General features: G+C 39.6%; 1 protein-coding gene across 1 annotated transcript in view; it reads left to right on the forward strand.

The window, feature by feature from the left end:
* The window catches only part of MRTFA (myocardin related transcription factor A), a 49,624-nt gene that overhangs the window by 2,755 nt on the left and 21,861 nt on the right, over positions 1–25,008 (forward strand). The window contains 1 exon segment of the mRNA XM_030468506.1: positions 16,493–16,558. Coding sequence (XP_030324366.1) covers positions 16,493–16,558 — 66 coding nt within the window.

Genomic DNA, 25,008 nt, shown 5'->3' on the forward strand with positions numbered 1-25,008 from the left:
GTCTGTGGACAACAGGTGGTCTCCTAAATCTGATGTATATATATTTTTTTAATTGGGACTTGACATTGAAGTTTGGGAACTGCTGATCCTTTCCACATAGAAATGGATTTGAGGTGGGGAAGTATTTTTCAAAGTGTGTGGTGAGGCAGTTATTTCTAAAATTCCTAGAATTCAAGAATCCATAAACATGTTTTCTGTTCAAGAATGTCTTGGAATTATTTAGTTTTCAAATACCGTAGCCCAGTTTGCAGTTCCTAGACCACTTAACACATTATGGTAGCCCCTCCTTAAAGATATGAAGAGGGAATTGGAAGCTTCAGAAAATTTCAGAAAGCTGCTCAAAAACTGTTTAGCATTCATGTGGATGTAGCTTACAATTAAGTGGTTACAAAAGAAAATTCCAGCTTTTCCACCTCTGTGCAACATCTTTCATTCATTGTTCATAAACTAAAATGGTTTCGTTTGTGGTTTTTTTTTCTTTCTATGTTTTGTTTTTTGTTTTTTTTTTCAAGTCCTGCCTTCAAAAATGTTCAATGTGACACGGGGGCTGACAGTGAAATTCAGCTGTCTTTTTCCAAGATTTGTGTCTCAGGGCCCAGACGCATGAGCAAGTTCCTGCGTGCCATCTGATCTGCAGTAACTGTGTGCACATTCTTGGTCCACAGCAAATGTGAGGTAATTTGAGTTAGCTTAGCCTTTGATTAAACTATTAATATCCATCCAGTACTTTGAAGAGATCAGGACTCATGCAACTGCTTGTTAACATATGGCTTTCTTCATGAGTGATCTAGACCTTATTGTCATATCTCTTCTGGGCACCTGAAGGTAAAGCTGTTTGGTGGCTGTACCTCACCCAGCAGAGGGCAGAAGAACCTGTGCGTGTAGACTTGGAAGCTCTCAACACCAAGGAGATTCTCAGCAAAGAGGGCAGCCCCCTTGTCTGAGGCATCTCAAAGGAATGGAGGGTGACATTTTCCTGTAAAGGCTGATCCTTGTCTTCCTAGTTCTGCGTGGACCTGAAGGTGATGTGGGAGATGTCAAATTGAAGCCTCGTGCAAATTGCGTGGGCAAGGAACATCAGAAACCAGTCACAAAATGTAACAGGCACATCTCTAAATTACACTAGATAATATCCCACAATTCAGAATATTTTGTGCAAGTGCTCTGACACAGGAAACCATAGAAAATGTGTTGAATTTATGAGGGGCTAACATGCTTTCATTTTTTAGGCATAAAGGCAACCTAAACATGTATGCAGTAAGACTGTGTAGCATAGTGACTGTGGTGATGCTTTAAAGGTAAGAGGTGCAGTGACAGTAAGATAATGATACATTAATGCAAGATAGCTCGAAGTTGTCAGTAAGAGGGCAATTTAAATTTATTTTTGCCTACTACCCAGTGTGCCTTCTTTGACTGTGAAGGCTTAGAAATATTTCAGCATGTTTGTCAACTTTTTAACGTGAGTGGAAAGCTTTGGGAAAGGGTTAACACTGAATGTGACCAAGGTTTTTATAAATTAGTCATTGTCAGTGGATGGGGAAAGTTGTAGCGTTATCTCTGGAGTTGAATTCACATAGTTTTTTGGTCCTGCTGCTCTAATGTCATTTTTTGTTTTTTTGATATGACATATTTTCCCCTCTTGGAGTTTACTGAACTATTCCTGTCAGTGTAATGATCCCCAGCTGTTGCTTCAGCCCTGGCTATTTTCATGCTGGGAATGGGAGGAGGAGGAGGAGGAGAAGAGCAACAGAGGCTAGCTTGTTTACCACTCTGTGATCTACTTCATTTGTCTAAAAGCATTTACTATAATTCTTTAATGAAAAGTAATATTAAAAGGAAAGAGTTGTAGACTGGGACCTGCAAGGGCAAGGGGATGTAAGTACTCAAGGCATGCAGAAAAAAAAAAAGAAAAGAATAGAAACTGGGTGTGGTGCAATGAGTGCAGCTGTCAGTAGCATTTATGCAGACAATGCTTTGAACTAGTAATACCAAGTAAAATTTGCAGTAAGTACTTTACTGCCCTACTAACTGTATTCTCTTCACAGATAAACTGTGATTCATGTTCAACAACACTGGTGCTGGGATACTGATAATCCCAGCAACTGGGAAAAATTAATAAAGTTTAAAAAAATTAAGTAGTTTTCAAATTATCATTTGAAATTATTTATTTGGAATTTTTAAAGAAAATATCTGTATTTATACTTTTAAACAGCAAAGGCTGATGCTTAGACTTCCTGGGAGCTGCTAAAAAGCAGATGCTTTTTTGAAAACAGAACTTAAGCTCAAATTGTCTGGTTTGCATCCAGAACCAGACCCTGCAGTTATAAATAATGCTTGTTCAGAGTCCTTCCCATGCAGATGTCACTGAGACTGTCCTGCCCAAAGAATATAAGAGTCAGTGATAGCTGTGGCTTCAGCTTGTGTTTTTGAATCCACATCAGGCTGCCTGTGTAAATCTTATCTTAGTACTTTTATCATCTATAAGATGTCATGGTAACCTCAGATTTTTCAGCATGCTGTCACACCTGCAAGTCATTGATCAACAACTTATCGAATATCTATACCAAAAATAAATGCCTGCTTAGATCTTTCCTTTCGTGTCCCAACTCCCATCTATCCTGTCTTTTCTGAGCATTGGATTACTGATCTTGTCACCTGCTGCATCAATAAATTTTGATCCAAAATGTTAAAGCAGCACATTTCTTGCCAAGAACCCTTGCAGCCTATGGAAGGGAAGGGGATATGGCTCCTGATCTAGCTTAGGTTTATCAAACAAAAACATGCAGAGAGCCTATGGAAAAAATTGTTTTCCCCTTTCTTGTAGGAGGACTGTAAACGTATGCATAATCTGCTGAATGGCATTTACATGGAGTAGAGCTTATGTTTTTCTTTCTTTTACTTGGGCTAATGGAATTAGAAACAATGTTTTTACCTGGTGGCAGGTAAAATTTCCTCACCTAATACTTCTCCAAACAAAGAACAGACCTGCAATAGCTCAAATACATTGCAATACAGTGATTACTAGTAAGAACTACAAAATGGTTTTTGCTCATCAATGTATTCAGGATATTTCCTGCCCATCCTACGAGATGGGTAGAACAACTGTGCAGGTAGCTTAGTGCCAAAGTTTATTTGATACGTGATATATAGTAAGCAAGTCTTCCAAGAAAACAAAGGTTTGAATTTTCTAGTCTGCAGCTCTGTCTTCTAAAGTTAGAGTATGACTAGTTAGCCCAGTGAAGCTAATGTGAAATTTCTAAGAAGGTAAATCATAAGGAGGAGGATATATTGCTTTGGGACATGGGTTCTTTCCAAAACTGACAGTGAAAAATGGTGAAATCCAGGTTTTCTAGATTGTCTCATTTTAATATGGCTTTTCAGAAGTAAGCAGCTGTTAAGAAAATATTTTGTAAAAAAACCTGCTATTTGAAAGTTTTCAGTAGAAATATCCATAATGGATTTTTTTCTCGGTGGAGATGGAGATCATCTGTTGCAGCCTTATTTATGCTTTTCATCCCAAAAGGCATCTCATGGACCTGAAGCATAGGCTGGAGTGTGAGGGTCTGCCACCACTCTGAGTGTATTTCCTATGACATCTCTGCTGCACTCTACAAGCTGACACATTTAACACCCTTGTGTTCACCTTCCTCACTGAAACACTTATCAGGGCACTAACACTGTGCTGCCCAGCTGGGTTGCTGGGGGAGAACAGGGATGCTCTCTGGGTGGTAAAAGGAAAAGATCCACTGCTGACTTTTCTCTGAGTGGAATTTCCTCAACTTCATGGTGCTACCTATTTCTCTAGTATTAAATGCATGGAGGTGACAGCTTTGGTTTTTTTGTAGGAATTGAATGTGGCAGTAGCTGTGTTCTTTGGTTACTCATCTCTGCATATTTCACAGCAGTTCTGAAAGCCAGGATGTACAAGCTCCCAATGTGTCATTGGTCAGTATTACAAGCATCATGTAACCTGTCCCTGTAAGCAGTTGTGGGTTTTCTGTCTTATTTTGGTGAATGCTCCTTGTGATGCTCCTTTTCTTCCCTTCACTTTGCTAAGGTTCCATGCCTTTTTCTGTATAATACTTAAGTGTGAAAGTCCTTCCAAACCTGCTTGCAAAGCCCACACCCTTTTCTGTATTGCGTTGTCAAATTCTCCCTTCATAGAAGCGGAAGGCAGCATTTGAGAAGTGGATGCTAACCTAGTAGTACCTTTGTGCCTCACTGAGAGACCATTTTGCTGCTACTAATAATAGCTGTCACATTGACTGTGAGTTCAGAAGGAGGATTGTGTCTTCAGAACTGACATGTGACCGTGAATCTGACTACAGAGGCTGCAAACACTCTGCTGTGTTTGCACCACACGTAGCTGTCACCACGTCACCACGTAGCTGTCTCCCCTGCCTCTTTGCTGGAGGGGGGCAACAGAAAAGAAACGTGTTTGCCCTTCACTTGATTTTTTCTTTTCTAGTAGATTAGTGAAAGCCCACCTCAATTAGCAGTTGGAGAGAACCTTCCACTCTGTGTAAGGAGTGTAGGAGTACCTGCAGCTGCTGGCAGTCTCCTCTTGTGCCCTTCAGTAAAGGACTGAGCCAGCAGTAACATTTTAAACATCTGCAGAATTTGACCACCAGTTTGAAGTGAGTGGTCATGCAAGCTGTTCTGGAATGCTGAGTTTTTTAGTTTGCTGATTGACCTGTTACACAGAACTATATTATTTTGCTATCTATAGCTATGGTAGCACTTAAGAACTAAAATAAGATGCATAGTTGGATTTGTTTTCAATGCTGTGGATCTTCCCTCGTGGAAAAACCCAAGAAAGTCAGTTCTGAAGATCTGAAGTTTAAAGTTTTGAAAGAAAATAAATATTCAAAGAGAAGGGAAATACAAAGTAGTAGGTAGATAAGTGGTCACAGCATAAAGAGTTCGAGGAAATTCAGTGTGGTTTTATGTGTAATGCTACCATATTGGGCTGCTGTGAAGGAACTGATTTTTCATGTTGAGACTAATGATGTCCTTAGCTGAATCTTGTAATTCAGTAGAAACAGAATTGCAATAGAATTTGTACTTAAACTACATGGTTGTTAGTCTGTTCCAGTAAAAGGCTGGGATTTTTATTTCAACCTCAAATGCCATGCCTGTGGCATGTGTGTCTTTGAAAAAACAGCAAAGATGTGTCTCACCATCATAAATTAAAGAAATGTGGTAATTCCCTGTAGCATCTACCTGAAGTTCTTGCTAAGGGGGGATGCTGGGGCTTGGACAAAAGCTGGTGGCAAGAATGCTAGATGGGAATGCTCCGAGTCTTTATTTTGCATGTAATATGCATGTTGGGCAAAGAGACTTTTGTTCCATGAAGCAACCGTCAGCACAATTAACCAACTGAAGGTGGGAGATGCTCAAGATAGCTTATTTAAAATTTTAAGTGCCAGCTTTCTGAGTTCCCTTTATAAATGGTTAATTACTTCTTATAAAGTACTTCTGGGTTTGTATTAAATTTGCATGCTTTAAAGTCCCTATTCTACCACTTGTGGAAAAAAAAAAAAAGAATTGCTCTCATTTGTGTTTGATTTCAGTAAACCAAACATCTTTAGGTGGTTAAGAATCTGAAATGCTGTTGGAAATACAGAATTATCCCTCATTTAAGTGGAAAACCCCAAAACACAGCTCATATGTTGAGGCATTCCAGCTGTTGCCACAGGAGTTCTGTGGTATCTTCTTGACCATTGGATGATTTCTGTGAAGGGAGCTTTTAAAGTGTCTGTAGAGGGTACCCTGTGGCAGAAGCAAGGCTGAATCATTGCACCAACACCGCAGCCTCAGAGAAATGTTAGAGGAAGTTTTTGGAGTGCTGTGCTGTAGCAGAAATTTCAATATGGGAGGTGAACTGTGAATGAAAAAACGTTACACTATGTCTTATTGGTGAAAGAGGAACGGAAAGATTTCCTAATCAATTTTAGTACTTTAAACATGTCTAATCAATCGTGTTTCATGGATATGTCTTGGCACTGTCTCAAGATTGTTTTCTTCTAATTAGAAACACAAAAATATATTATCCCTTGAACCCAGAGCCTTAAATAAAATGAAAAATTGCTCAGATTCCGATGTATCACCAAACGTTTTTCCTTTTTTCTTCTAATTTTTCAGAAAAAAATATGAGCAACTCCCATGTGTAATCCTTAAGGCAAATAAAAATGTTTGCAACTCTTTCTTCTTATAAGCAGAAATGCCTCTACCTTTACAATAACAAAAAAAAAAAAGGTTCAAACTTGTTTTTCTCTTGAGCATCTTGACTTTTGTGCCATCACATTAGTAGACAGCTGTAGGTCTGATTGTCAGGATATTTCTACCCATTTCTTCTTTTTCCTTCATTTGTCCCTATCTGCCATGTCACATTAAGTTATCTTGGAGAATTTTTTCTAGGGTCTTCTTTGCATGGTGGTTAAGGGCAATGTTAGTTCCTCCTTGCTCATTGTTTCATGGAAACATACAAATCAATATAGACTGTGAGTCAAGTTTACATGGGGAATTGGGAAATTCTCTGTTTTTCCCTCCTCAAGGCTTCTCTTCCAGCTATAGATAGTAACAATGGATAGATAGAAGGCATCAACAAACACTGATTACAGATAATATTTACTGTACTGGTGTGTCAATTTTAGCTAGACCTTTCCAGCTAGGTGTTTTCTTACAGGTTATCTTGTTGAATCCTGCATGGCAGCCAGATTCCAGAGATGCGGATGTGTGCCTAGTGATTCAAACACTTAATTTTCACCTAACCAGTATTACTAGGAAAAAACGTTTTCATAAAAATCAGTACCCTGCACATAAAGCAAACCAACTTTTCCTGTTGACAAACTTGTTGCACATTTTTACAGTTTGCATGTTTTACTAAATATACCAGATTACATGTATTTCGGGCTAATTTCTTAAAATCCTATTTGGCCCCTCAGTTCAGGAAGGATATCGAGGTCCTGGAGCAGGTCCAAAGGAGGGCAACCAGGCTGGTGAAGGGATTTGAGCACAGACCCTATGAGGAGAGGCTGAGAGAGCTGAGGTTGTTCAGCCTAAAGAAGAGGCGGCTCAGGGGAGACCTCATCGCTCTCTACAACTCCCTGAAAGGAGGTTGTAGCCAGGGGGGGGTTGGTCTCTTTTGCCAGACGACTTTCAACAAGACAAGAGGGCATGGTCTTAAGTTGTGCCAGGGGAAGTTTAGGTTAGATATTAGAAAGAATTTCTTTATGGAGAGAGTGATCAGGCATTGGAATGGGCTGCCCAGGGAAGTAGTGGATTCTCTGTCCCTGGAGATACCTAAAAAGAGACTGGATGTGGCACTCAGTGCCATAGTCTAGCAACCGCAACGGTGGTTCAAGGGTTGGACTCGATGATCTCTGAGGTCCCTTCCAACCCAGCCAATTCTATGATTCTATGATTCTATTTTAACAGTTTCAGGGACCACTGAATTGGACTACTAGGTGTACCAGGATTTTATTATAAAAGTGTGCTTCTACGTGTTCAAGAGAAAGACCTATGTATGAACACTATTACATTTATTGGGTTTTAAAATTTTACTATTAAAGAAGCCAAAGTTATTACTGCATTAAAAAGTAGCAATGATTAAAATGGCATTAAACTCCTCCTAAATTTTACATGTTTAATGGAAATGGCAAGAGTTGAATCATGAAGGAAGACTGTAAAGGCAAGTGCTGTAAAATGCACAGCAGCTGCTGTTTATTTGAAATATACATTAAAAGAACCCTGCAAAATTCAGCATAACTTTCATAGTAATAAGCAAGTTATTTAGCCATACATGCATGAGTAGCACTCAAGAAATAAATGTGTTCAACTGTGTGTGATATTGAGGAGTGAGATTGTAAACTTCTAAGACTTGGAACTGATTCTTCCTTTTGTATCTGCACATTTCACCACCCCAGAATGCCAGTGCTAACGTGAGCCTTTGAGAACCCAGCAGGAGTAACAATTCTGTCCTGTCTGGATGGTAGATCATTTTATGTCATGATACTTGGGCTGTGCTACTGCTCTGGTTTGGTTTGTAATTCTGTGTCCTAAAAAAAACCTTAAAATGCTGTAAACTGTGGCTTTATCTTCTAAATACAGTAATTCATTACTATTACTTTGGTTTCCACGTTGTATCAAGTTTGATGTGAAGCCTCATAACTCTGTTGCTGAGGTATCTGGCTGTTCTGTGCTCCTCGTGTGAGTCAGCTACCTTGGGGTAATACAAGAGAGTGAAAACAGATCCTATTGCTTTTGATTGTGTATTTGCTTCTGATTTCACATTCTTTGGGAAACAGTTTCTTTTGTAGGCTGGGATCTTTGATTCTGTTAAATTAACCATATCAAAGAGTCTGTATTTTTCTGTCTCCACTAACAGAGCTATTTAGTGCTGTAAAACATTGACTCATTAGTAGATAATACTTCTGTATTAGAAGATAACACTTCTATACTGTTGCAAGTATTTCTTCATCCTTTGAAAACATTTAAAAATTTCATATTTGTATTTTATATTTCTCTTGCAACAGCGCAATCCCAACCAAAAGGGACTGTTGCCCTGTACCTGTTTTTTTGTTTCTTGTAGCCAAAAGTAGTCTACTGGTACACGATCATATAGTCAATGTATCTAATACATCAGTGGGCATGTAAGCTGCATGCCATGTCAATGATTTTATGTCACCCAAGAACATTTTGAGCTGTAGAAGCTTTTTGAAGAGTGTGATTTTACCAAGAAACAAGGCCGCCTTGTCCTGAAGGTTAGTCAGTTAATTCTCTCTTCCTCCTCTTTTCATGTTCTTAAATGACCAGTCATTCCTTTTTCTGTACTTTTCATCTGCTTTTAAAAGCTACTGGGCATTTGAGAGCCTGTAGGATTTTGAAAGTGCTGGATGGAAAATAACTACCCTAGTGTTATATGCCCCACATTATATCCTTGGATTATTACTAGCACATCTACTGTGAAATATTTTGAAACTTGTTGCTTCAGAGGTGACAGATCTGTTCTGGTTTTCCAAGAATCTCTTTGATAGAGGTTTTAGGTCTATGTCAGGCAGAACTGTGCTCCTGTGCCCACCTGTAGTAATTTTGGAAGCTTGCAAAACCTTACTGAGAGGGTAAGACAGAAAAGGTGGTCGCGAAAGTTTCAAGTTCTGTATAGAAGATCTGCCTTTGATGCGGCTGTGTAGCGTTGAACCTCCTGTTTGGCCTTGTGCCTACAATCATCTCTGTTGGACAAACACAGCTGGGTAAGTTTATCAGTGTCCTCCAAAATGATATGAGACACCTGCCCATCTATGCATATTGCCTCAGGACGTGCTGATTTCTGCAACGCTGCTAAGAAATCCACTTTCATCATTCATGTGACCTGGAATAGGGAACCGCTTCTGATCCTGGGTTTGTTCCCTGTTCAGGGTCTCCTTCACAGGGCTTCTCTTCGGGTGCAGGGTCCTAATCCTACTTCTTAAAAAGAGAAGACCACAGCATGAATATAAACAAGTGGCTTTTGCCTCTACTGTGAAAAGTTGTTGTAACAGTTTAAGAAACCAAAACAAGTTTTCTTTCTATTCTTTACCCTCCCAAACTACATTTTCTTTGTAGTATGGTTGCTAAGGAAGAGATGAGGAAACTGCCTGCATTTTAATAGCAGACATTGTTGCTTCAGTAGAGAAAAGAGGTAGTGGAACATAAGATAGTCTCAAATAGTAAAGAAATAAACTTCTGCTTAACTGTCCCTTTGCTCAGCCCAGCTCCAAGCTATTCTTTCAAATGCACTGAGAAGAAAAGAACTATATGGCTGCTATTCCCAGCAACAGTAAATGCCTGCAAATTGTGAGGATCAACAGTGTACCTGCAGTGTCTCCTTCACCCCACAGAGGGACATGAATTTTTGGCATCCCCTTCCCAGGGCAGTAAACTGTCATATAATCCCTGCAGTTTGGGTGTCATTTACAGTCTGCTTCACTTAAATGCTTCTCTGTTAAATGCACAGTCTGCCTAAATGCAAAGCCAGCGTGTATTCCCCATCAGCAGTTAGTGGATTAAAATGCTGTTAGACTCAGAAAATTGCCTTTAAAAAAGGCCTGAAAAGTTGGCTTTTCTTTGTTGGTTACCCCTATTCTAGTGCATTCTGTGTGATCTGGGGGATGTTTTCAACAGTGCCAGAAAAACACAGCTCTGAAAAAAAAGTAAGTTGTCCACTTCAGCATTTTGAGTTATTTTCAGAATTAATTTTTACCATCGTGTGACTCATTCATTGATCACAAACTACCATAGCTGAATTTTTCTTGTAGCTTCTTGAGACAACTCTAAAATACTTGGTAATACTAACTGCCCTTTGCTTCTTCTGTACAGAAAGGTGTTGCAATTGGAGTTTAGCAGATGCTGCTCTTGCTGCTGTGTGAACCAGAACCTGATCTGGCTTCCCATCGAAGCATGAAAGGGCTAATGCCATTCAACATTCCTTTTGTTAGCAAGCACAGCTGAAAAATGCTTAGAGACCATTTTCAGTGTGAGGGAAAGGTTTTCTCACCCCATCTCCAAGGGACTGAATAAATCATAAATGTATACAATCTCCACTGAAAACAACTGCTGATGTGCTGCATATTCCAAAGCTGCATTTGGCATTGGCTCCTTGTCAAATGTGACTACTTAATCAGAAACTAGGAAAAAAATTCTCAGCGTCAATGGAACGTCTGCTGCTGACCGAGTGGTAAGCAGAGAGGTGGCTTCAGCCTTCAAAGCAGTAGTTCCATGGCACTCTGATACTTAAGTTGGAGGCCCCTGTTCCACACAAACAGCTGTGATGATTTTGTTGAGCAAATACCCTGTGTCATCAAAGTAATCTTTTACGGTTGCATATTATAATTAAGTTGGCTGCACAGAAGGTGTTGGTTAAACTAATGGTAGTGCACACATTGCACTGACAAACTGAAAAATGTCCGTGGGCTGCTAATGATGTCCCAGTGCCACGTTTCCTTAGGCTGGGGTCTCTGACCCTCACAAAGCGAACCCAGTCAGACCTACTCAGTGCTAGGCCAGTGAAAATTCTCTTTAAAAAAAAAAATCTTTGTCACTCTTGAAAGGCAGAGGTGTTGATGAACTAACTGCCAGGTTTCCATCACAGTTTGCGCTTTATTAATGCTTTCTTCTCAGTGAAGAGGATGCTCTAGCACTGGGCTTTCAAATGGGGTGTGCAGAGGTGCTGAGTGGCATGCAAATAAATTACTATGAACCCTTATGAGCACTAAAGTGCTTAGCTTGCTTTTTACTGGTTTTACTTACACGTGCACTTTCCTCGGCCTAGATAATGAAGTTAGGCTAATTTCACTTGTGCTTCAGTGGTTTCTCTTTCTAGTCACATGACTTATTGATTGGGTTGGCAAGGATAAATTTTTCTATCAGGCAGATCGCTGTCACAGAATTCCCAAAATCAATAAACCTTGCCTGTGATCGTACAGCCAATCTGCTTAATATTCTGTTTGTATCTTACACTCTTCCTTTTTGCACAGGTACCCTAGCCCAAATTCCAGGGTGTTCTGCTTCCCTAAGCCCCTCTAGAGGGTTTCATTTGGCTATAGCAGCCTTCCTCCCTCCCTGTTCTGTGCAACTGCTCTTTGTAATACACCATACGGCTGTGCTTAGTCATTACCTTGTTTGGGTGACCTCGAATATCACTTGGGATTCCTGAGAAGAATAGATTTTATAGAAATGTCAACACAGAGTCCCTTTGGCAGTAAGTTTGTATTCAACATACCATGCACAAGGCCCCACCATAAGCTGCAGTTCAGAGCTGTGTGCTTCTCTTTGCTGGTTTTCAAAACACAGGAAATGCAGAATATATTTTTAATTTGTTGTCATAAACCTGTCCTGGTATGTGACACAGTCTTGAAGATGAGATTTATTTTTTTTTCTCTAGAGATGCAGAGGCTGCAGTCTGCATTCTGTTGCAGTTCTAGTCAAACTGTTGAACATCAGCTATGGTTTAGAAATAGAAGGGCTTTCAGGCATGCTGTTCCAGATTTAGATGATGAGCTGCAAAAACATCTTAGGTCATCGTAAATATTAGTTGCTACTACTTACGACTAATTCACCCCTGGGCTACAACTAGAGCTGTAAGTGTCCTGAAAGTATCCATAAAGGTGCACCCTATCTATGTTAAGTGTATACTGCTCTGAGCTGTCACCAGCCATGAGTAGGTAGGAATAAGCTCTTGGAATTTGCTTGTGGGTTCCCTGTTAAGGCATTACTGTGGTAAGGTGAACAAGAAAATAGTCATGACTTGCTGTATTTCACTAACAGTGTAAATCTGTTGATAGTAGCTGTATTACAAAGTTTTTTGTCTCTTAGCATACCCCTCTCCCCCAAGTCTTCTCTACCCCTCCTCTTAAACTGCTGGCAGCAGTGTTTTATATCAGCTCCCTGATTCCTCTGGAATCTTTTACCAATTCTTGGTTCATTAGAGATACAAAAGCCTTGACCAACTTTAAATTATATTTCAGATTTTTCCATCCTTTTGAAATAAATGAATTATCTTCATTTTTGGGTGGGGAAGCTACACAAGCAAACAAAAGCCCACAAAATGTTGCACAGACTGTGACACAAGTGGAATGAAAGAGGTAGAAAGGAAGATACCAGTATGGAACTTAATTTCTAGCCAGCAGAGATATCTCTCCTTTACATGGCCTGCTTTATTCTTAATTTGAAAATTAAAGGTTGAGTAGAGGGATAAAGGAAACAGAAGATTGTTGGTTTGTGGCTGAAAGACTTACTCTCCAGTCTGTCTTTGAGTAACTTTGAATTTCTCTGGTCATACTAGAACTTTGGCTGAGCTCCATGTACAAGAGTCTTGGATTGGCTCTTGGGCCATCTGTTAATCTATATATAGGATTCACACACTTGCACACGTAAACAGGTGATCTCCTAAATATATGAAGTGGTGTTGGGAACTCCAAGTACTGATTTAAGCCAAAATGAATTCAGGAGTGAACTGAAAGAATCCTTTTTGCCTTCCTCCCTGCCACAAAAATATTGGGAAAAAAAAGTAGATTATTTGCTGATTATAGCTTGTGCTTAACATGTAAGTATATACATTCATAAATGCTAGGAATTACTTAGTGCCTATGAAAAGTATCCTGAAAATGATCTTTTTCCTTTCTCCAGTTTAGTCCTTTTGACAGTTGCTAGTTTCTTGCCGTGGAGGGACATAATGTTTAAAAATAAAAGGTGCATATAATGGGTAGAGAAAAAGGGTAGTAGATGGTAACTGATACAGAAATAGGATATATTTAGAAAATCTGTAAGGGAAGCTGAAGTCAGGAAGGGAATTTCAAGTCATTTGATGAAGTCTCTAGCTGACTGGCTGAGGCTAATTTCTAATAAATCAGGGAACATCAGGGATACTTCAGAAGAGCTAACCAGTAACCTTTTGCCTCACTACTGAAAAAGGGTGAGTGAGTAAAGAGTGGCTAATCTGGTATCAGTTCCAGGAAAATAACTACGGAAAATTTTATAAAGAATTTAGATGGTATAAGAATAGCAGTCTAATCACTCTATTTAGCTTTTCAGTTTGTGACAACAGCTCTGTTCAAATGCAGTTCTGTTTTCTGGATATGTGAAATTTGGTTGCTGGGAGTTTTGTCTGGGTGTTAAAAACTTTTATAAGGTCTTTACCTTCATAGTGCGATATATTTTGGTTTTTAAAACTATCTTTGAATTTAATGAAGCACTGTTTAATTGAATTAAGATCTTACTATAATCAAAGAAAGCAGAAAAATATTTCTAATTGGGATCAGCCAGGTGTGGTCTGGAAACAGAGACAAGATGGTAATGGTGTAGATGGAACAAAGATCAGTGGAGGCATAAATAATGACATTTAAAAATGGTTTAGATCACTGAGACAAACTGAGAAAGTTGGGCAAAATGTGCCTAAATACAGGTGAGGGCAGAGGAGCAAGTACATATGCATCAGGAAGCAAAAGATGCCTGTCTGCCTGTGAGGTGGAAGTTTTAGCTGAAAATCTCAGAATCTGAGAGGTGGAAGAAAAACAGTAGGTTTAGTTGGAGATGAGAGGGAAACTAGATGGTCTTAGCAAAGAAATAGTGAAGTGTCAAAAAGGGCTAACATACATTCCTAGCTGTGTAAGTAGGAAGACATGAGCAAGAATGAGATTATTTGCACTTAAAGCTGTGGAGATAGACCTGATGCTATAGGTGTGTCCCTTGCCTGTACAAATTAGTGAGGTATGCTAATTTAGGCTATGCAAAAGAGTCCCTGAAATGGCTCACTAGTGGAAATAATGCCTTACAGTAAGAGATTTAATGTGTTGTTACGTAATAGGGCTGAAATAACTTAGTGGCCTACTGCTGCTGGGAGGATGAAGTCTCACTCCTGCCTCATGTTAGCATTTAGCAAACACCTGGCTAGGCAGTTGTCCTTGTCACCTCACTAACTGAGACAGGAAACTGTTCCCTCTTTTGTTGGGGCTGTGGTCTCTGTCATGTCAGTGAGTGCAGCCACCAGTCAGGGGAATGTGAGCGATGATGATGATGCAGAGAGTAAGAGATTGGATGCTGCCAGGGGAAGCTCTTGGGTCAAGTGCTGGTGTAGATGCGTCACCACCTGATCTGGGTTTTGATCGCCTCCAAACCAGTCCTGCAAATGAAGATCTCTGTGAACAGGCTGCCTGTGAGACTGCATTAGCCCTCACGCTAGCACAGAAGTAGGAGTGTGATAGCATGCTGGGTGGGAGGAAGAGTCTGGGACTTCCACTTCTGTTTCCAGTTTCACAGCCAAACGAAGGGTCTGTTCCTTCCCCTCTGTGTTCTCTCCTCATCACTCTGGCTCTTGGCTGATCCCACACAGAATTAGCATGGTGCTCTCTACACCCACCCTCCCTCTCTCCCTTCCCCATACTAAAGGAAGCAGTTTCCTGCCCAGAGTGCCTATGTTAAGAAATTCTAGTTTGGCTTAAGAAAGAGGAGAGGTAACGTGATTGCACATTGTATACAGAAGTACCTCCACAGGTAGAAAATATATCCTCACTGTCATAAACCTTTTAGAAAAAGGTACATCAAGAGCCAAGGGAAGTGAAAACTTGACAAATCTCAGTGAAAATGTAAGTGAGGGTGAATAGACACTGTGCAGCCAACCAAAGAGATGGATCTGTCCTTAATGTCGTATGAAGACCAGGACCCTTATTACAGGATGTATCTTGGTCAAATGCAACCTGCAAATAGGAGGTTGAATGGAACAGGTAAAATGTGGTAATGTGTGTAAGTAGATGAAGTGGTATCTTTTCCTTAAAGTTTTTGGTCCCTACTTTAGGGAGTGTGCATTGTAAATTTGGACGTAATGTATAAAATGAATGTATTGGACCAGAAAAGTCCTTGAGGAAGGAAGCATAAGGATTATGTACTTGGATTGTATACTTGGACTGTAGAGTAATTTTGCTCTCTGGTGGTTCTGCTTTGTTTGTGTGGGCTTCTTTTAAGTGGACCGTACAACAGACAGAAGCTTGACAGAGAAACTGAAATGAAAATGGGGAAGATGCCATGCCATTCATTCTGTAATATTTTATGTTGAGTATTCGGAAGAGCTTGGGCTTGATTGCAGACAGGATTCAGCGTCTATTGATGTACACTCAGGTTGTCCTAAACTGATGTGTGTTGGCACATGCACATGTAATTTTTTTTCTTTGGGTTTGGTTTGTCCCTTTTGTATGGAAGCTGTCTTTGTAAGAACAATCTCTACAATATTGCTTTGATTGAGTTGTTTAAAGACAAACTGCTGTTAGAATCTAAGTGTTGAAATTATGACTACTCCAGGTATTTGCATTAGAAAAAATAAATTGCATTTCATACTGGTAATGAATATGTTCCACTACTCTAAAATAAATAGGAAAAATTGTAGTGATAAGGGATTCCTTTGGTGTGGAACAAGGACACTTCTAGATATATCCATGATGTTTCACTTTCATTAGATGTTTATGAAGGAGAATTTCTGGGTTGAGGAAGGAAATCAGCTTTGTAATTTAGAGTAATGACCAATAATTTTGTCATATCAATTTAATCTACACATGGTAATTAGAGTTTTCAGGAGTCATTAGCAACTGGAGTGTCACTCTGTGTTTGTTGGAGGACTGTCAGTCAGTTGTTGCCCTTTGTTTTTTCATATTAATGGTTTGGAAAGAAGTTGGTGCTCTAGAAAGAATTGAGAAACAAGGCAGGCTCTGCGGATTTTTATCACCCTGCCAAGACCCTGCGCAACTTCCTCTCTCTTGCCCGCAGCAGAATACAGAAACCTGGCTGCTGAAGGCCACTTCTGCAATTGCAGGAGAGCAGGGTGGGAGGGGAGGGTCTTTCTGTTCTGCTGCTCGCTAGTGCCTTGGCATCCCAAGAAGAAAGCAAGATGCGTTTGAAAATGTCTCTTCAGTTGTTTCTTGCACTGATGGGTTTCCTTCTCTCCCCTCTCTCTGCTCTCGTGCAGTGCTGCAATTGAAGCTCCAGCAGCGACGCACACGGGAGGAGCTGGTGAGCCAAGGGATCATGCCACGTAAGTGCCACTTAAACTCTTTGTCTTGATGCTCTTATGCATGTTTCTTTGAGAGGAGAAGGTTTTCATGTTTGACTTCAGAGATCAGAGTCTCTGTTTCTGGATGAAAAACATCCTGGTTAAGAGCCCCACCCTGTCCCACCCAACTTGATCCTTCTGAAGTGTTGGTACCCTAGGTATGGAGCCACCTCTGATCCTGAGGAAGAGGGTAATGGCTCCAAGCCTAACTGTACTCCAGAAGAATGTTTATATTTCGTCACAGTGGAGAAGAGTCTTCTGGGCAGCATACTATATTAGAAGTGCCTTATATACTTCACACATGCTGGTAATCACTATTTTAACAGGCTTCCTGCCTCTGCAGTTTCTGTTCTTGTTTGTCAGCTCTGCAGACCTCTGAGGCAGTTTTAATTTTGTATGTACACATTCCATAAACTGAGTGAAAGCAGGCAGTGTGTGCAAGATGCTAACCAAAAGGGGCCATGTTTTATGTTTATAGCTAGAAAACATAGCTAGAAAGAGTCCTCTAGGCATGAGCCAGTCTCCTTTCTGCACAGGGGAAGACAAAATCTGAAAAGCCATAGAACATTTACCAAGCTTTAATAAACTCACTGTGTTGAAGAAGGTGTTTGTATTTTTTTCTTTTTTTGTTCCTCTCCTCCCCCTCAAAATGCAAAAAGATACTGACAAATAGTTTTGTCTTGCTTTGGTACTTCTGATTTGCAGGTAATAACTTGAAGCAAGACCAAAAAGCAAGTGTTTTATTTTTGAGATTGTCTCAGTTCCACTTAACAGTTTTAGTAAAAGGCAGTGTATCAGGTATTTGTTTTCATCTTTCAAAAACTTTCCCCTATTTCATGAACCTTATTTGACGACATTGTAGTGTTGAGGAGTTTCTCTTTTCTTCTGTTTCTTGGGTGCACACTGTAATATGACACAGTGGTGTGACTTAGGCTTTGCTGAAGGTGTAGGGTTAGGCTGTCAGCTCTCCTTCTGAATGAAGAGAAGCTGTCAGCAGTACTCTGTCAGCTGAAGTGGCTCACTGCAAGGCACTGACATGCTCAAGATGGTTCTGGGACCCCCACTTGAAGTTCAATTACCAGATGAAAAAGGAAAGATTGTCCTGTCTGGATGTAGTGCATCATGCCTCTTATTTTTACCTAGGGAACGAATGTATGTACTTCTACAGAATACAGTTTTTTACTTTTAGATGAAAAACTAGTGTCCCAGTGACTGTGCCCTTTTACTAATGCTTGCCAGAAGAAAATATTCCTGACTTCTTTGTGGTCTCCTGCTTTAGGTGGATATGTATTCAAATGCTGTTTTAAATTATATTTAGTACTTTCTTTCTTGAAAGTGTGGCTGGCCAAACTTGTGATTCCTGAGAGGGGTCTGTTTTACAGGCCCTTTGAAAATTAAGCCCTTGCAAGTAATTCCAGTAAGGCATCCAGAGTAGTTAGTCTTAAATTTACTTAAATTACAGCTTAAATAACTAGTCTTTGCAGACTTATGGCCCTAATTGCTTCATTTATCTCTCTTACATGTGAGTTTTATGACAGACCAAAGAAGAATGCTCAGTGAGACATCATTGGGAAAATATTGTAGATGCATGAAAGGGTTTTTTCTGCAGTGGAGAAAAAACACTTCAGCAAATCTGTTCTAAACGTGATTTGAAATTAATTCCCTCCGAATCATGGTATTATTTACAGGTACCTGCCAACTGTAAATAAATACACACAGGAAAATGTTTAAAACATTATTTGCCTGGGCCATTTTTAATGAGATCAGATGTGAGATAAATTGTGTTAATTAAAGCAAATGTCCTATTTTTAACCAGAGGAGGACAGGGATGACTAGGGACCATGTTCCTCTGAAGGCATCTCAGAGGCATGACATCTTTGCTTCTACTTTCAGCATGATGATTTAACAAAAATATAAAAAATGAGAATCCAGAGTATGGTTTGGTGCTGAATTAAATTAATTAGAGCTCTGTTTCCATGTGAAATGCTGGCTGACTTCTAGCCTTTATTTTCCATCTGGAGTGCTTTAACACTCTTGAAAGAATAGTGGTAGTTTGGGTCGTGTCTACATTAGCATTATAGCTTGCATCAGGAAGGTGAAGCTTTTGAAGTGAAGCTCCTTATTACACTTGTCTACTGTACCTTGCTTTGCACCATGAAATGAAGCTTGAGTATTAGATTAAATTAGAAAGAAAGAAAACCAGAAAATATTTTGCCTACGGTAAAGACACATTCAGTCCATGGGACCAGCCTACAGCTTGTCTGGCACAACACCTCCCATTTCACCTTTACTTACGCAGTATGGATGTCAGTTCCTCAGCAACTGTTCCTCTGTGCAGATTTGTTCTTACTGTGCTATCCTACATGTTCCTTTCAACTAGCCTTAAATACAGGTCAGTTCCTGCATCTTACAGCCAAACCACCATCCAAAAATCCATGAAACAGGTAGGGCAGAAATAAAATGTTTTGGTTTACATTAAAGCTGTATATAGTGTGCAAAATCACTTTGGTACCTGTGGTTCTCCTGATTGCAATGTAAGTCTTAGATTCATATTGGTGCCCTAAGGGTGAAAATATATTTCAGGCTTCCATCAACACAATGTTTTTGGACACTGTAAACCTAAGGGGTGGGAGAAGACACATTGGTGTCCCATTGAGTGAGAGTGAGAGTCACAGCACTCCTGCTGTGCTTGTTCAAAACAGAGATGGGAATTGCTTACTTTTTTTTCATGTGGAGGTTTTTTTACATGGTAGAGAAAAAATGGCAAACATTTCAACATTTTTTTTAAACCAAGAACACTTAAACTTGCTTGAATAACCTTTCCAATCCACCAGCTACCTACAGTAGGGCTATACTTCACTAAAAGATTTGTGTATTGTAGTAAGATATAAAGCATTTATAAGCAGTGTCAGAGGATTCAAAGTAACTGGGTTTTATGCTTCGTTAATTCTTCTTGCTTTTCTGTTACCACTTTGTGTAACTTTTTACTAGTAGAAGGAAGGATTCATTAGCTGAGGTTTAAAGTTCTCAATTGCCCATGGAAAAGAGATGAGAAGCAAGTCTTCACCTGCAGCTGACATACCTGTGATCTAAGCTATGAGGACAGTATCTAGAAACAAAGAGAGCTGAGATTATTTATTTATCTAGGTCTTGGTCTATTTCCTGATAGTGCAAATAGCCAAGCTTTTTTGCTGTTTGCATTTTTTGTAGGTATACAGAAGTGATTTTCATCTCATTCTCATTGAAATGCAAGCTAAACAAAAACTGCTGTCTGATCAGCTCTGAACTCTGGCATTCTATAGAGCAGTCAGATGCTTTCAGTTATTATAATGTCAAATCTAAAAGTTACAGGGACTGTAAGGTTTTTGAGGGGAATATTGAACACTCAGTTCCACCCATGAAAAGAATATTTAAAACAGTAGCTAGCGTGCATCTGAGTAGAAAGAAGTGGGAAATATCTTCAACTAAAACAGCAGAATCTTTTAGATGAAAGATATCTGGCAAACATAGCTATAATCTGCTTTGCAATATAAGTTGTTCTTTTCTATTTTGCAAGATTTAAAGCTTCAGATGCTTAGTGTTTTATCCATCAGGATTATTTGGGTTCTGGCTGCAAACACAAAATACAGGCAAGCATGAAAGGTTGTCATGTGGCAAAATCTTGCAGGAAGGCAGTTGTTGTGATCATCAGTTTCACCTAAGCAGGTGAAACAGAAGTAGATCTTTTATTGGAGCTGCTCCATAGCACTGCTTGGTAAATAGCTGAAAGATGACACAGGCAGCCTTTGAAAAGAGCATATTCTAGCCTGAAAACTAGGAGGGTGGCTGCAGTACCGGCAGAGAATTTCCAGAAGCTTCTTTTTTGGCTTCAGTGTCCTGTCTGTTTGCCAGTTTTTGTGCCCACATCCAACTACTCTGACTGTATATTTGTGTTTAGGATGTGATACATGCAGAGTGCATGAATGTTCACAGAATCCCAACAGGGTGGATTTTGTGCTGGTTTTCTCATCTGACTGTTTTTACAGGCTCTGAGGGGTTTCCGTGCTGTGTCTCAGCATCACTTGGATGCAGTTTTCTTCTTGGGCATTTAGCTTCTTAGTTGCTTGAGCATATTTTGAAATACAAGATTTGTGAATCTTGTGCTGCTGGGTCTCAGACTCTGCTGAAGAGAATGTGTTTTCTATCTGGACTGCATGAAAGGAATATGCCATAGATTGCAACATGTGACTATTAGGAATTATTGTAATACAGCAGGCGGTTGAATAATTGTAGTATCATTAGGCCTCATATCACTAGCTGCTTTTTTTTTAGCCATAAGATGAATAGAGAAAATTTAATACTTGTTATAGAATAAAATAAAATAAAATATAAAATACAGGCATTTGCTTTTGAAGGCAAGCTGTGAGACACTGATTACAATTAATTCTAAAGGTGTTGCCATTTATTGGGGTCACTTAGCAACTTGAGGATACAGAACACAGGTTATACTTTGGCATGGCCGAGTTGATCATCATCTAGACAAAGCTTGTAACTTGTCTACTGCACCCAGCACAGCTACCCTCTCAAGAAAACAAGGATCTTTGAGGTGCTGATTTCAAGAAGCAAAATGCTTGCCACTTATGAGTTTTTAAAGTTAAAGAACTTTAAAACCTCAAGCCCTAAATTTGGCCATAAGTCTGCACTTGTGTTTGTACAGGATCACTAGCAATGGTATTGCTGCTTTGGCTTTACCTGATAGTTTAACCACTTCTCAATTTTATATAAGTAATTTGTTTGATGAAAATTAGGCCCTTCCAACTTTATTGCACAGCTCTATATTTATTATTGATGTTCATATTTTCTTATTAAGTTGCCAGTTTTAAACCTGAAACTTGTTAATACATTATATGGGGGAGTGGTCGAAGGAGACGTGTCCTTTGGGGATATAGTCAACTTCTGGTTCCTTTCACAAGCAATAGTTACATCAGAACATATTAAAGATAAAAAAAAAGAAAAAACCTTGCTTTTAAAAATTGCTTAACTGTGAATTGTGAGATAGGAGCATCATTTGATGCATGTCAAAGAAAGGAGAGGCAGTAAGCTGTAGAAACATACACAATTACCTTCGTGTACAGTATCTTTCATGGCAAGAATCATTCTGCAGTCATGATGAAGACTTCAGGTACAATTCCTTATGTCTCAACAATATTTTATCTCCTATGTAAAGGCTAGGATAAAAGGTGAGCTGTTATGCCTGTGTGAAGTTTCACTGATTGGAAGTGTTGCAGTGAGGCTACGCAGCTGACATTTCAAGGTGGTTGTGTGTTGCATTTGAACTGGGGATAAACCAATTGCTTTAACACTCCAGAAGAGCTCTTCCTGCTTCACCTGTCTCTGCTGCTAAGCATGCTCCTGTCATTCTCTAACTGCTTTACATACTGGGTCTTTGTAGTGATGTTCCCTGTAGTTTTTTTAATGTATTTATAGTAACAAAACAAAAATACTCTTTTTAACTTCCTGCCATCTAGTGTTTGCTGCTCTCCCCATTGGTGACTGATTCATTTTCATACCTTTTTTACACCAAACAAGGTGAAATTCTGCTTTCTTTTAGGATAAAGAGTTAAAAACAAATGTATAGACTGTAAATATCATAATCTACAGACCTGTTTAATAAGCTGTCCAAACCTGTCAAGCTTTTATTTATTCTTTATCTAAAAAGAATAATTTTTTTTTACTACTCCATGGTATATCCGAAGCCTTGCAGTTTTCTGGTTCATTGTAAATAAACTGGTACCTCAAAAATAGAGGCTGCAGCGAAACTTTTAATATACTCAGGGTCATGCTTGGAGAATAAGGATGGGACCATAAGGAGGTATTGTAAAACAAACAAAAGCTGTAGAAGGCCCTTGCAGTTACATTTCTGATTGTGGCATGAAACACAGAAATCTGTAACTGGATTTATCTTAATTCAATCATTCATTTACTTGCAGCTTGTCTCCCAGGAATTATTTGCTGGTTCTTTGACTTTGATCTCTTCTCTTGAAGCACAATTTCAAAGCCTTGAGGCTTTGTGTGGAGAAGGAGTCTGTGAATTTAAGCCTAGAGCCTCATTGTCAGGGGGCTAATAACTGCACCTGGTTTGTTTATATTTTTAGATAGCTGCCTGTGTTTGTTTTCCATGTATTTATAATTTCTGATTAATGAGACATGATTGGAGTTGGAAAGTTAATTTTGTTCGTAATGGAACAGTGCTGTTTGCCATTTATAGTTGTAGAAAGGGGTTTGATAAACTGCATTTAGTTCTTGATCCCTTAAATGATAAAAGATTTAACTCTGCCAGTTGCAAGAGAAATATAATAATTCAGGGAGGTAAAATCTGGGATGTAATACAGATTTTCCCCTTCAAGTTCCCAGAGTCACCTTGGGTTCATTCTTACCTGTTGGCTGGGAATGGTCTACTTTTCCTTCTCATGGCCCCACACCTTCCCTAGTCTGGGCACTACTTAAAGGTGTCAGAAGAGTTTGCAAAGGACAATTATCTGTCCAAGAAGCAGGCATTAAGTCTGATCTAAGAGTTCTCACTAGAAGTTCCTTTACCTCCTTTTTCCTCTTCATTTTGGAGGTGGCATAATCTTAATTGTAATAAAGTTGTGTTTTTTTTTTTTAATTTCAGTTCAGAAATTAGGTGATGTCTTTTGAATACAAAGAGTTAGTGGTGATGGACAGAACAGGTTAGACTATGTGTTGTGTTTGTATTTGTTATTTATAATGTATCTGTAGTTGCTGTAGATGTTATTTCACACAAAGCTGTATCCATAGTCACCCACAGATCTGATAACTGTTACCATGGGTGACAATTTCCACTTTGCTTCTGAAGAGGTTGTATAATTTCTGAGAAATTATACATATCTGTAAAGAGATTAAAAAAAATAATCAGTGTTTAGCCTTGAAAAAGCTTATCCCTTTCTGTCAATAATTTTCCAAGTTTGCTGCGACAAACCTACACTTCAGGCTTTTCAGTGTTGAAACTAATGAAAATCTTACACTTCAGGTGTATCATAAAGGAGATACTGCTGTAGTAAAGCTACTGAAGGTTTTGCTGAGTTGTGGACACGAGCTCTGGGGAGGTGCTTGGTTCAGGTGTTGGAAGCAGCTCGGATGGTGCACAGCTCCATGATAAGTGGGTGCACAGTCCCACCTGCATGGATGCTTATGCAACCAGGGGAAGCCCAGTTCAGGGAGCTGGAAAGTAGATTTTTGGGGGTAGCAACAGCTCTGTGAGCCAGTGCACTGTGTAGGCTTGTGGGTATTGATGCAGGAGAAAGGGTGGCTGTATGAGGTGGGGTGTAAAGGAGGCAGGATTTCTTCAGCTCTGCCTTCCACAGTAGCCTGAGCATCACTAAGCAATCCAGTCAACATGACCTTTATTTCACTGCTGTCTTCTGTGCTGTATCTCTCTATGGATTGGAAAAGCATGTTAATAGGGAGGACACTGTGAAGTGGTAGCACTGTAAATGTAATGTTATGCTATGGCAGTGCTGACAAGAGTAACAAGGTGAGGGAGAACTTTCTCCAGCCTTTCTTCAGTTGGAGAATAGAAGCAATCTTAATTCTTTAATAAATGACATTGTTTTTGAAGGGCATCACTGAAGGGCAAAGCTGCATTTGTTGAGGTGCCAGAGACATCTCTCACATTCATAAAAATATTGGAATTTTTTTTCTTTTAAGTGAATCTTAATTTTAAAGTTTCTGAATTTATATATTTGGGGGTTTGGGTAATGAAAATTTATCAGTTGTGGCTTCTTTTTTTTATCCTTAACTTGGTACTCAGATCCTAGACTTAATCCAAGGGCTCTCATCAATGCCAGGGGTATGAAAGCAGCAAAAATTCTCCAGTACGGTCAGGTTTGCCTACTGGATGCCAAAGTACCTGGAGCTGTGTGAGGAGAAAAGGGTGCTGATGGAGATGTCTTTTCAACCACCTGTGTATTCCCTGCCCCGTTTCATATTTCTGTAGCAACCTCCTATTTGATACTGCTTCACTAATAAGTAGATGGCTCCTTTCTTTTTCTTCCATGCCATGAGAAATGCCTTTTAAAAGTGTGGTGAAAATGAAGCAGGGAAGAAAGTGCCAGCTGCCTTGATCTGTGGCTCAAGTGTTGTGTCTCTTACCAAATACCACACACCAAATGCTACGGGTGAGAGCCCCACCCTAAACCTGACAGAGGAAGTCCTTGAGCCTACGTGCAGCACCGTATCTCATCTTCTTACGAAAGCATAGTAAACAAGAGAGAGAAACTAGAATTCAGCTGAGAGCAGAGGTGAATAGCAGCAGAAGGCCTTCTGCTGTTCTAAGTCAGCCTGTCTGAGGTTGGATTTGGAGATATGTTCTTTTTATCATGGCAAAGGGAGATTTTACCTTTTCCTCAGGAACCAATCTAACTGAGCCATTC

The sequence above is a fragment of the Calypte anna genome, chromosome 1 (genome assembly GCF_003957555.1).
Source record: "Calypte anna isolate BGI_N300 chromosome 1, bCalAnn1_v1.p, whole genome shotgun sequence".
NCBI lineage: Eukaryota > Metazoa > Chordata > Aves > Apodiformes > Trochilidae > Calypte > Calypte anna.